Genomic DNA, 13,825 nt, shown 5'->3' with positions numbered 1-13,825 from the left:
AAACTTTAACATATAGGGTATGGACTAATTAATAATTACTTAAAACAGTTAAACATATAGGATCAGTTTGATTTCAGTTTTCATAAAATTAATCAAACCAAAACCGAACCAAATTGTCAGTTTATTTTTTTATACAAACCGAAACCGACCAACTCAGGTTGAGTTAGACCGATTTGGTTGATTTAGTTGATTTGACATTTAGGGACTGTTCTTTTGCTCTAAAATCTGACATTTGAAAGTGTAATAATTACATTAAGAGATATATTGGTATTGGTGAACTTTTCCTTCCTCTAACTCTTAATGCATAGAATGTTATGAATTCTAAAAAACCATCAAATATCTATTTTGACCCCATATATGAGAGTTTTTGTTTATCTTTTTGTGGGTATCATTGAAAAACAAAAAGTTGTATAATTGCACTTTAAGAGATAAAAAATGAGAGGAAACAACAATCAATTTTCTATTTAAAATTAAAAGATTCATCTTAAAAAATAAGAGTTAAAGAGAAAATGAACAAACCCTTAATGTGAACACCCCTATTTCATACCGTTTCCTTCATGCTTCACAATTTTATTTTAGCTGGATGAAAATAAAAATAATTAAAGAAAAAAGAAAAATCATGCGGCAACATCAGACGGACAAAATGATTGTTTGAACTTTGATAAACGGTTGTACCATGGAAGTCTCGGTGATGTAATGTAGCATGATATCGTGGCACAAGTGGAGCACGTTGGGCATCGAATCGACCATTCCCATCAGTCGCGAACGATCCGACATTGTTGCGTCCTGAAGATGGTACTTTGTTAAGTTGGCCCCATTACATTACAATCTGGTTAGACAATTAGACACTAATTAATAGTGTTATTCAATGGAAAGGCGTTTAAGGAAATATGTGAGGAGTGGACCCACCATTTAACGGGCCCCACCTCTCTCTCTCTCTCTATCTCCCTCCGTCGTTCTTTGAATCCTTGTAATAAGGTGCGTTTGGTAAGTCTTTTGGGCTCCCCCTGTTTCGTCTTTAATAATCAAAGACAAATTGGTTTAGTATATGATCTGGTCTACTGGCATATTAAACAAAAGATTTTAGGTGTAAATAGACAAGAATTTTTTTTGTTTTCATTCGATGGATCAGATTGGATTAGAATTAGGATATATCTAAATTTGATATAAACATTTAATATTGATATATTTATAAATAAATAATTTATATATAATATAATATCGGATCCGATTCTTTCTGACTGAATAAGGCGTTCGATTAGTTTTTCAGTTTTTTATGAGAAATGTATTCCATACATATACACACGTAACATACACGTATTAATTGTATAGATGGAGTCATCATAGATAGAGACCTCTACGAGTGACACGACACGTAGCAATGACGACGGCCTGTATCTCTTTTCTGCTTGGCAAGTGGCAACAACCAACGCCTGTCGCCTAACAAATTGTTGTTCTTTTTCAACTACAACTTTTATGTCCGTCGTCCTTCGCTCCTCCCACCCCCACTCACCAGTCATTACCCCCTCGGCCCCTCCTGATCCAACCCAACTACTACAATCTACAAAGCCCGTGTTTTATCCCCAATTCCACCTGCTTTGTTCCAAGACGTAATTTCGTAGAACTACGAGGGATATGACCGTCCCGTAGGCGGTAACTGGTTTGATTAGATGAACATTGAACAGTGATATATAACTGCCCAGTTCATCGTTCCAAAGGATCTAACACAAATCGGACGGTTGGAATTACCTGATCTAGAAGCCAAAAAGACAAGCAACCTGAAAACTAGAGCCAGGGGTCCCACCTCAGAAGCGGGGCCTAGACGGCTAACGGCTTCACGGCTAGTAGTAGTGGGCCTATCACCTATGGGCCACTCGAGAGTCAAAACCCTGAGCTATTGAGCCAAAATTTCAAGGGCAAATGGGTAATTTGATGCTAAGGACGTCCCTTTTTTCGTAATTACCCTTCCAATACGGAGACGCGAGTCATCAGGATTTTCAGGACATTTCCCGCAAGCATACTCCCACTCACCGCATTTTTCTTCTCTGTCTTTTTCCGAGTAGCGCACGGACCGGAGTGCCCATCGCCTGTGTGTCCCTCGAGACACTCCACTGTGATGAAACGCTTAGATCTCAAACCAGAAATCTCGAGTCCTAGCTCCGATAACGATCTTGGTACGTTCGGCGGTCCGAGTGCCGCGTTATCCATCTCATCTTTCTGCTGTTGTTCTTTGAAAGTAGACATGTACCAAGTGTCACTATTAGTTCGGTCGTGATCTCATCTCGAGTCATGTTTTCTTTTTTGTCTCGAGCTGAGATGGCTCTGATTTGACAGGATATAGAGATCTGAGAATTCTTTGTTCATGTGGTGTCTCATTGGGATGAATGTGGGGTTTTGTTGTTCGTATTGACGGGGATCTTTTAATGGAGTAAGGGTTTCTCTGGGTTTAATGATTGAATGCTTCTGGTTGAATCTCGGCTCTAGGAGTTGGAATTCTTATGATTAGAACTGGTTATGCTTACTGTTTTAGGGTCTGTAATCTTGTCCACTTCGCTTGTTTTTTGGGTTTAATCTTTCTGAATTTGCAATTTTCATTCAGTGCCAGATTTTGTTGGTTTAAGTGAATTCGAGTCGAACGAAGTAGGGTTTAAGGGTTTAGCAACTGAGAATGTCATAATGCAATTCTAGATTTCTAGATGCTTGCCTTGTCACTGCATTGGTGCGTCCTGATATGTGAGATCTTGACGTGGAAACTAATTTTGTGCTCCTAACATGTTACGCTCCGAAGAAATATTGTTATTATACGCTCGTTTTTTGTCCTGGATTGAAATTTCTTTTCTACAGGGAAGTGGGTGAACATTAGTTTTGCTTTTCTATTGTTTAATGGCAGATTTGAATTCTTTGAAGTTATGAACTCGATGGAAGGCCCTAACTAGTAGATCTGCTGTAATTCTGTGTGAAGTAGGTTTGCCCTTTCTAGAATGTCTCCGGTTTCTGTAGTTTAGAAGATTAGCGTAAATATGTATGCTCCAGACCATGGTAGTCTATAATTGTTAAATTTTTGCGTTCTTGTTCTTCTGACTGATTGTTTACATTTTGCTTTCAGATATATGAATATACTTACCTGGTGAAGGGCCATATATCTTTGTGTCTATAAGGTAGGTGGAGTTTGCATCTTGTTTCTTGGCATATTTTACCCCTAGTGACTCTGAAGCGAAACTTTTGTACTTTCTTGTGCAATGCAGGGGGGGGGGTTGTAATTTTTAGAAAAGCTACAATGGCAGTGACCGAGTCTCAGAATCCAATTGTTGGAGAAATAACTTGCGGGTCTTTATTGCATCAATTGCAGGCAATATAGCTTTCTTTGTTTTTTTGTCTTTATTTATAGTTTTCTTTGGAGAGTTTGGATCTCACTTTGATAAACAGAGAAAATTGCAACAAATGATTGCAATTTCTGTGGAAACTGACAAAAAATTTGTTATAATGCAGCAAATATGGGATGAAGTTGGTGAGAGTGATGAGGAACGTGACAAAATGTTGCTTCAGTTAGAGCAGGAGTGCTTGGATGTTTACAAGAGGAAAGTTGATCAGGCTGCGAAGTCAAGGGCACAACTTCTCCAGGCCTTGGCTGATGCCAAATCTGAACTCTCAAGTCTTCTCTCAGCTCTGGGAGAGAAAACTTTTGTTGGAGTGGTGAGTACAAAGCCATGCAACTATATATCTATATTATCATTCATCTAATAGTAAGTTCCATGCTCATTTAACTAAAACTACTCTGTATCGGAAAAAACAAAAAAAGAATTAAAAGTACTTAAATATGTGGGCATTTTTGTATGTGCGTTGATAGATTATAGATCTTAACATACAAGAATGCAATTTTATCACTTTGCAAGTTCTGATTTTCTCATAGATACACTCTTTCTTATTTACAGCCTGAGAAGACGTCAGGGACAATCAAGGAGCAGCTTGCAGCTATAGCCCCAGTTTTGGAACAACTATGCAAGCAGAAAGAGGAGAGAATAAAGGAATTTTCTGATGTACAGTCGCAAATTCAGAAAATATGTGGAGAGATTGCTGGAAACTTAAAACTTAGTGAGCAAGTAGGGACTCCTGTAGTTGATGAGTCTGACCTATCCCTGAAGAAGTTCGATGAATTTCATGCTCAACTTCAAGAACTTCAAAAGGAGAAGGTGTGTTTCTTACCCTCATAAATGCTCCAGTTAGTGAGAGATGGTTCAAGTCATATTTTCTCCAAACTTGTTCCATTGTTCTATCTCTTCCATTAAATTGATGACCTCCTCTGTCTTTTGATCTTGCAGGCTGATAGGTTGCACAAGGTCCTTGACTTTGTAAGCACAGTGCATGATCTCTGTGCTGTATTGGGGTTGGATTTCTTCAGTACCATTACTGAAGTTCATCCAAGCTTGGATGACTCCATTGGTGTTCAGTCTAAAAGTATTAGCAATGACACTCTAGCCAGGCTGGCTAAGACTGTACTAGCATTGAAAGAAGACAAGAAGCAAAGGCTGCTGAAGGTAATGATCCTTTTAGCTGTTCAGCTCTGAGTTCACCATTGCTGAACTTTGCTCATCAAGGTTATATTGCACGGCATGCACAACTCTGTGCGCTAGATAAGATATGCATGATTTTCTTAGACATGGTAATCCTAGAAAATTTAGCTTATTGACTTGTTCTTATATGTACAACAATATCAAATCATAATTTTTTTCTTATTATGTGAAAATCATTGACAGTATATGTAAATTGTTATTAGATGTACTGACTTGATCCAGCTGAAAAAGGATAAGTTGTGACATTCTCATGTCATGCTTGATGCTCCATATTTTCAGAGATATTTAGCTCTACTTGTGTAAATGGTTGTTCTTGTATGTACCATATCCTGAAAGAACATGTTTGAAACTTTTTTAGTTTGTTCACCTGCAATCCAGTTGTGTTTTTCATAGGAGGAAGTCCTTTGCTTCTCTTTTTCTTAATGGTCATTTTTACCTGTAAAATATTTTTTATTTGATCGGAACAATGAATTTGATTATTCTAAGTAATGTCAACTTCTTTTTAGCTTCAAGAATTAGCAGCCCAGCTATCTGATCTTTGGAACCTGATGGACACCCTCAATGAGGAGCGTAGTTTGTTTGATCATGTTACTTGTAACATCTCAGCTTCTGTAGATGAGGTTATTGTCCCCGGTGCCCTTGCTCTTGATCTGATCGAACAGGTTTGGAAGGCCTATCTGGTCTATGTGTTTACTATGTGCTTAAGTTTAAGTGGATTTGGTAATGTTCTCTTACTATCTTGTTTATGATGTGAAGGCTGAGGTGGAAGTTGAAAGGCTTGATCAGCTAAAAGCGAGCAGGATGAAGGAGATCGCTTTTAAAAAGCAAGTTGAACTTGAAGAAATATTTGTTCGTGCTCACATAGAAATTGATTCAGATGCAGCTCGAGAAAAAATAATGGCTCTAATCGACTCGGGGAATATTGAGCCTTCTGAGTTGCTGGCCGACATGGATAATCAGATCTTAAAAGCAAAAGAAGAGGCCCTCAGCAGAAAAGAAATATTGGACAAGGTTGAGAAATGGATGTCAGCTTGTGAAGAGGAGAGTTGGCTAGAAGATTACAATAGGGTATGCATGATCTCTTTCTTCTCTCCAATAACATTATGCTTTCTTCAACAGATTAGCGAGTTCATCTGACCTGTGTCCTTTTCTAGGTTTCAGAGATTTAGTGAGGACATTTTGACTTATGATTGTTGTGGGAAGGCCCTTGAAAAGTTTACTGTTGTTTTCCAAACAACTTCAGAATTGGCCTTGTTGGACACAAGAACCAAACGCTCAGATCCTTGTTTTCCCACCTAGGTTAGAAAATCAACATGTGCTAATGCAGATATCTTGGAACCTACTGTTTTATCAGTCATGATATCTCCTTGCTTTGTGATCAACCTCATATTTCTTAACAATCAAATTAGTTGGATTTCTTTCTTGATTATGTATTTCTTGGGGTTCCAGTGAAATGTAATGATGGATGGTGGGAGTCATCTTAATATGTCAGTAAATAACCTGCATACAGGCTTGGATCATTATAGATACTTGGCTTGGTTCTTTCCCTTAGGTGGTCAATGGTCACCCTTCTATTAAGGGTTTAATCAGGGTTGAGTGTATAATTGAAGCATAACACAGATCCTGTATTAGCTTGTGGAATATCTTATACGTGGTGGATTAGACTTGAGAGTTTATCTTGTTTAAGCCCAACCAGGTTCAATCTTAAGGAGTGCATTACTCTATTAACTCCAGTTAGCCTCAAATCTGTTCTGACCCCTATCTATTGATAACCGTAACTGCATGCCTTCCTCTGCTACACATGCATACTTATGCTTCTCTTATGTGGTGAACATTGATTTCTTTTTCCTTTTTTTTTTCCTTTTTCTTTGTGTGCATTTTGTGTTAGGGAGAATGTAATACAGAAAAGGACATGAGGGCATGGATTTTTTCTTCTTCCCCATTGCATTCCCATATACAAGCCATTATCTTTTCAGTTGCAGATGGATTTCTAACTCTCTAACAAGGGCTTTCTGTAACAGGATGAGAACAGATATAACTCAAGCAGAGGTGCACACATAAATCTCAAGCGTGCAGAGAAAGCTCGTATTTTGGTCAACAAAATTCCAGGTATGCTTGGATTTATGGTGCTATATTTGTCATGTAGTTATGAATTTCCAGAGCAAAAGATTTTTGTTCGATTGGGAGGGGTCTTTAGAAATGATGAAGGGCATGTGGCTCGGGGCAATTGGAGTCGGAGACTCGTTAAGGGCAACAGTTATGGCTGATATACTGGGGGTTCAGCGGGCAAGAGATTTGAATATAGAAAGATTAATCATTGAAGGTGATTCTAAGGTGGTTATTAGTTTGGCTGATGAAAAATGAAACAGCATTGTGGTCCTACAGAAATAAAATACAGCAATTTAGGTGGTTGAATAGGAATGTTCAAATTCAAATTAAATGGGTTCAAACATCAGCAAACTGTATGGCTGCTGAGTTTCTCTTGGACTCAATTGTAAACAAAATGTAAGGGGAGAGAGTAAAATCTGCTCTCTATAAAAAGTTTATGTAATATTTACTGTTTTCAATAAAATTAACTCTTATCTATAAAAAAGATTTCTCTTTTGTTGGATTTCATATTATAGAGTTACATGGTTAGAGGGCATTTCTGGATCAAGGGCATAATTGATGGTTTGATGCCAACACATTCCTGATGACATACAGAACAGATGAAGTTTTTTTTTGTCATTGTTATCTGATGAGTCTTCCGTGGGAGATCTTCTAGGATATTAATGCATCTGGCACTTGTTGTCCAATAGACATGCATTTTGTGCTCATCATGGATATAGAATGATTTGGTTCTTGCTTTCTGCATCTATGTCATTGTCTGGCAACTACCTTTATCATTTGAACTGCAGATTACCCAACGTTAATAATTGGTTTTCTTGGTGTTGTAGCTCTAGTTGACACCTTAGTGGCCAAGGTGCAGGCATGGGAGGAGGACCGTGGCATGTCATTTACTTATGACGGTGTTCCTCTCTTAGCCATGCTAGATGAATATGCCATGCTCAGACATGACAGAGAAGAAGAGAAGCGGAGAATGAGGGTAAGTAGAATTCCACTCTCAGAAGACTCTTTTAAGATCATCAGTATCAGCAGTGCTGTTATTTGTTGTTCTAATTAGGGGAAATTAAAAAAAATATGTTGATAATGATTTCATTTATGGACTGTTTGGATACCATTCAATGTAATCACTCTAAATTTATTCCGTAAGGCTGTGTTTGGATTGTGGGTGGAAGTGGAAAAGCATCATGGGTTCTGCAATTAAATGAACAATGGGAATGACTACACCCTAGGTTCATTCTATTTTCTATCGACTTGACAAAAGATGTGGCAAAAAGTCTGTTATCCTCCATGTTTTTGTTTCTTCACTTTTAGGAGCAGAACAATGGAGTGGACCTTGCAAATCCTTTTTTGTTTCTAATTTCCATTTCTGTGACTCTGTCCCAATCCAAACACATGCTAAATTCATCATCTAGATTCGATTCATTTTAGGAAATGTTATATGAATAGGGTTGAAGTCTTTTTTTAAGGTTTCAAGGTTATCTCATGTTTCTATTTTTTTTTTTTTTTTTTTTTTGTCATAGTGAATTTATTTTGGATGAACTGCTTTCAAATGCTGAAAAGAATTTAGGTGGCCATCCCTGCATCAGCCACTTGGGAGGTTGTGGCTGATGTGGCTTATCCATTATATTGAGATATTTCTGAAGCAACACCAATCCCTGAAAGTTTCGATTCTGGGATTTGATTGCAATGTACCAAGAACTATTGGGTTGAGACTTAGCCCTCGGATAACAAGAGGGTTCTGAGATACTCTCCCATGGAAGATATATTGGTTTATGACCTGTCGAGCAAAGTCATCCCCTTGAGGTGAATGGGTAAAATGTTCCCAACTTCCCATACAGATTTGTTGGCCCTATCTGATAAATAAAGGTTCCCAATTTCATCTCATGGAAGGATGATTTGCCCAACTTGGACAATTGATTGATTAGAGATATAGGTGATCCCCTGGTTGACCTGTTTAATGCTAAGTGAAACATTCTATACCCAACCATTGCTTTGGTTTCACATGTAGGTGCTTGGGGGCTGCATAATAGGACAGGCTGCATGACCATAGGGTAAATGTAGCAAACATAAAAAAAATCTATCAAAAAAAAAATGTAGCAAACATATATGACATATGGGTTGCCACCTGATCAGCTTCCTGGATTGTGTAGATATTCTTTTACCAAATACATATATATCTATATTATTACTATTCGGCTGGTGTTGATGAAGAGGCATTTACAGGACCAGAAGCGATTCCATGAGCAACTAAACACAGAACAAGAAGCCATATTTGGTTCAAGGCCGAGTCCCAACAGACCACTTGGTCCAAAAAAGGTGGTGGGCCCACGTTCTAATGGAGTTACAAGTAATACTCCTAGTCGACGATTATCTCTGAATTCCCATCAAAACGGCACGAGATCCTTGAGCAAGGATGGAAAGAGAGACACTAACCGGCCTGTAGCTCCTGTTAACTATGTAGCCATATCAAAAGACGATCCAGGATCACCTGCATCAGGCACTGACTTTACTCAGGCTTCACCATGATCTTTGTAGGCTTACACAGCTGTGGTAATATTAGGTAGTGTAGTTGCAAAATTAAAGGAATGTATCTTTTCTGATAAGTAATTAGAGGAATGTATCCTTTCAATAGCAAGTAGAATTTATGGACTGGATGAGAAGTACGTTCATTTGGCATTTAGAAGCTTTTATTCATAACCTTTACTGGATCTTCATCTGCATCTCGTTCAGAGAAGGAAAAAGAAATTGATGATCTTTAACAAACCTTAGAAATGCAACTCGAATTGGATTTATATGTCAGTTTTGAAAGAGGTGGTGATGATACGACCTATGAGTTTTATAATCTATTCCCCCTGCGATTGTGACAGAAGTTTGGATTCTAAATGGGATTTGGTTCCGTCTAATATTGTCCAGTAGTCTCTAATTGACCAAAACAATTATGGGCTGGGGCTGGTGTACAATCTATTGTATCACTTGCTTATTTGGTGTTTGGTGTAGAAGGCGTTTTTTCTTAAATGTGATTCAGTTCACATGATCAGCCATGCAATGCCCAATGTCCTCACACAGGGGCGCCTTGGAAACATCCCCGTGAATAATAACTTTTTAAACGTGTGCGTGTTCAAACTTTCTAGTGTTACTTTTATTATTAAAAATATTTTGCTGCGATAAGGATGTGACAACTCAGAAAAAAGTAGTGTTGTTTTTCACTTTTTTATCATTTCCCGATATATCATATCATGTGAGTGGCCGAGTTATATATATATGGTGTCTGTTAAATTACATTTATAAAATTTGTCCCCAAGCGCCTGTTGCGTTTTCTGCAAAACGGTATTTTTGGTATTAAATACGGTCTACCTAACAAAATGGACAAAAATAAGAGATCACATCCGCCGCGCCTCACAAACCCTCCATGTGCACATCTCAGTGTGTGAAGCAGCTATTTATTTAAGTTTTTAACAACGCATGGAAAGAAGCTTCTGCATGTTTCTATTTATATTCACCGTGTCCCTGTGCGCAACGAGATCGGATCTGCTCATCACACCTGGCACCTTATGCTCACATCTTTTATATGTATTTATTATTATTCACAAGAGATATTCTTAATGCATGAGGCGCTCACAACGAATCCCATCACGTGCACAATTTGCATCGTCATTTACAAATGCATGCATGTCATCAATTATCATATTACGTATTGCGTGTCAACATGAAATCAAGGGAATACTATTTTGCATGCATTACGTACATGCATTACGTACATGGACCCTAATTATGACTCAAAATTGATGTCAAGGCAAAACCCAAATTTTCTAACCCAAAGCGGGTGCAATTTGGGTCGGGTTTGTTGGGAGTTTGATAAATGTTCAATAGGCTTGAACCCAAACCCAATTCTGATGTTGAAATTCTTCAAATTTAGCAACCTGGCTTGTAGCTAGGGGTGAGCATGGGTAGGTTTGGTTAGGTTCCATGACAGAACTTTGAACTTATCCTGTAAGTGTTGGTTCTAGATTTTTGTTCCAAAGTCGTTTTCAACCTTGGCAGGTGTTGATTCCAGGGTCTACATGTGGAACCACTTATTCTTTATTTACTCCCCCTTAAAAAATTAAACATGTTCTTTAAAATTTTGATTTTCAATGAATATAATATATAGTTTAAAATTTATATTATCTTTATTGATTAAATTGAGTAATTTAATATGTAGATTATATATATATATATAGTTCAAAACTTGTTATTATAGTTTAGGTTTTGTAAGCATTACCTTTTACATTACTTATTATACACAAACAAATATTAAAATAAAAACAAATGATCAAATCATTTAAGTAACTCAATGGTTAAGTAAGACCATGCCTTTGGAACCATGAGTGCTTGGGTTCAAATCTTTACATCCTCAAAAATATTTTGGAGTTTATTTCATGGCAAGTTTGGTTCCAAGGCTGGTTCCACTAAGACCAACCAATGTTCATCAGGGTGGTTTGAGTAGAGTAAACCCCTATACCCTAGAATTGGCCTGGGTGGGAGTCAATCCTACCCTGTAATAGATTAAATAGGGTTGGTTCAAGGCCGATTCCATTTGGTTATGGGTAGGGGTGTAAATGGATTGAATATTTGAATTTGAATTCAATTAAATATTCGAATATTCAATTCAATTAGAATTTGACCAATTAATTATTTTAAGTAATTAATAAATATATAAAATAAATATTTTATTTATATAGTATATACATGTATAAATTACTTATATAATTTAATTATTTTATATAATGCATTATATAAAATATTTAAATATTTTATATATTATATATAAGAATTAAATAATCGTTCAAATTCGGATATTTATCGAATCGAATCAGGTCATATCTGAATTCAAATCCAATTAACTATTCGATATGAATAGGATATCCGAATTCAACCAATTAGATATTTGAATTATCTGAATTCAATTCGATTATGTCGAATCTTGAATTCAAAATTGGATTTTTGAATACCGTTGACATCCCTAGTTATGGGTAGAACCTACCCATTTGCTCACCCCTACTTATAGCCCTAAATTAGGGATCATCATAGACCAATCTAGATTGGGCTTTCGCACTTGTGCTAAGGGGGCTATAGTTTGGGCCCATGCATGATATAAAGCTCAGGCTTGAGCCTACATGGGCCCACGTTGGGCCAGGCCTGATTCCAGGCCTATAGCTTTTGTATGTAACATATGAAAGGTATTTTGTACTTCCTTCCCACCTGTAGTTCAATTTGTGAAGGTTGTTCTTCAAACCTTAGTAATGGCAATAAAACTGCTTTTTTATTCTTCTCCAACCGCAACTAAAAAAATTATTTCAAGGAAAAAAGGAGTTGCAAGAGCTGTGCATTTTTCCTTCAAAACAAAGATTGTAAAATGCAAAACGGGATTTCATTTCCTCAATTTTGGAGACAGGAGTCCAAGAAAATTAAGGAAAGGATTGCATATTAGTTATGGTACAATCTAATTTCATAATGTTTCCTACCATCGGGTCTTGGGATTCTCCAGTTAGCGGGTTTTTATTTTAATCTCTAGAGTTTTGAGAACACGAATTTCAACCAAAGATGCCAATGGGATGTAATTAAAGGCAATTCTGATATATGCCTTCGGAAGAAGTCTGCCATGAGAAACCAACATCTTTACTACCCAAATCAATTTCATCTTCTTCCCATTCCCCTGTTTCTTCATTTGTTTCTAACAAACTTTTGGGGGCAAATCAATCAAAAAATAAATGATTCATTTATGGGATTTTTTTTTACATACACACACATATATATATTAACCCATGTGATTGCGAGTTAAAGTAGAGAACTAATCAACACCTAATGCTTTTGTAAGAAGATCAGCAAGTTGTTCTCTGCTCGGAAGATGATGAGTGGCTATATCTTTCTTCTCAATGTGTTCATGGATAAAATGATAGTCTATCTCAATGTGATTGGAACACTTGGGATTGACTGGACTATTGGCAATGTGTAGGGATATTTGGCTATCACAATAAGGATGCATTAATAGAGTTGTGAACGAGATAGTGAGCTCAGAATATAGTTGCTTTAAGCCTTTAACCATAGTAATTCTGCAGTTGTGACTGCCATGGGAGACCGTTCTTTGCTTCTTAGTGTTCAAAGATAGAAAAGAATCACCTAACATGGTGGCATAGCCCATTGTAGAGTGCCTGGTTATAGGACAAGTGATCCAGTCTAAATTACAAAATGCTTTGAGAGTCAGGTCCGTTGTAGAAGAAAGGAAGATGTCATAAGATGGTGCTGTTTTGAGATATCGTAATACGCGGAAGGCAGCATCCATATGCTCTTGAGTGGGCTTCTGTGAGTGTTGACTGAATAACTAAGTCTAAGCCTTGTCACAATCAGATACATAAGTTCAGGCCTTGTGTATGTTCTTCCAACAGAGGACCAGAAAAATAATAGAATTGGCGTTGTTGGTTGGCATTCAATCATGCCAGTATCTTGTAAGACCATCCTTTAACAACAACAATTGCAAGAAGGCATTTGACTGTTGTGAGTTTGGCAATCGGAGCATAGGCAGTTTGGATCAAGTAGGTATAACATTGTAAGTATGTTAAATGAGCATTTGATAAATTTTTTTGACAATTTTCAAAATATTTATCAAGTGTTCATTTAACATACTTAATTATATTGTACTTATTAAATCTGGTCCCGGGCATATAGGTATCATGGTAGTCAAGGCCCTTTATTTGGGTTTAGCCTTTGGCCACCAAACAAGCCTTATAACGTTCAATAGATCCATCCACATTGAATTTGATTTTGTACACCCATTTAGACCTAATGGGTCATTCGCCCAATGCCTGTGGTAATTCAACAATAGACCATGTATTGTTGTGTTTGTAGCACTTCTATTTCTTCAGTCATGGCCTTTCGCTAGTGAGCATTTTTAATAGCTTCAACAAATGTGGTGGACTCGACCAAGGAGGATGGGTCCACGGTTGTGGTTTGGATAGTGGTGTGGGTCGTAGGCTTAAGTGATGGAGGCAAGTAACACCGGTAAGGTTGTGAATTCATGGAATTGTTAATATTGGGTCAAAGCCAATTATCATGAATTGGATTTGCAAGCTGGTCAAGTTGTAAGCTTGGTAGAGGCCCGTCATCACTTT

The 13,825-nt window shown here is 37.3% G+C and overlaps 1 protein-coding gene across 4 annotated transcripts; it reads left to right on the top strand.

The window, feature by feature from the left end:
* The first annotated feature begins 1,977 nt into the window (after positions 1-1,977).
* Positions 1,978-9,440, top strand: LOC148875197 (65-kDa microtubule-associated protein 1-like). 4 transcript variants are annotated; one of them, XM_088964268.1, is made up of 12 exons: positions 2,026-2,174; positions 2,891-2,961; positions 3,107-3,158; positions 3,246-3,349; positions 3,490-3,693; positions 3,933-4,190; positions 4,320-4,535; positions 5,078-5,233; positions 5,328-5,639; positions 6,593-6,680; positions 7,508-7,656; positions 8,901-9,440. In XM_088964268.1, the coding sequence occupies exons 4-12, from the start codon at positions 3,278-3,280 to the stop codon at positions 9,201-9,203; spliced, it is 1,758 nt and encodes a 585-aa protein (XP_088820394.1). In that variant the 5' UTR covers positions 2,026-2,174; positions 2,891-2,961; positions 3,107-3,158; positions 3,246-3,277; the 3' UTR covers positions 9,204-9,440. The 4 variants fall into 4 exon arrangements, with proteins under 4 accessions (XP_088820392.1, XP_088820394.1, XP_088820393.1 ...); XM_088964266.1 differs by lacking the exon at positions 2,891-2,961 and having other exon boundaries at positions 1,978-2,174; XM_088964267.1 differs by lacking the exon at positions 2,891-2,961 and having other exon boundaries at positions 2,165-2,531.
* Positions 9,441-13,825: the final 4,385 nt, after the last annotated feature.

Source organism: Nelumbo lutea, chromosome 1 (genome assembly GCF_056320005.1).
Source record: "Nelumbo lutea isolate HS-2025 chromosome 1, American lotus-T2T, whole genome shotgun sequence".
In the NCBI taxonomy this organism is placed as follows: Eukaryota; Viridiplantae; Streptophyta; class Magnoliopsida; order Proteales; family Nelumbonaceae; genus Nelumbo; species Nelumbo lutea.
This window is presented reverse-complemented; position numbering and strand designations above follow the sequence as displayed.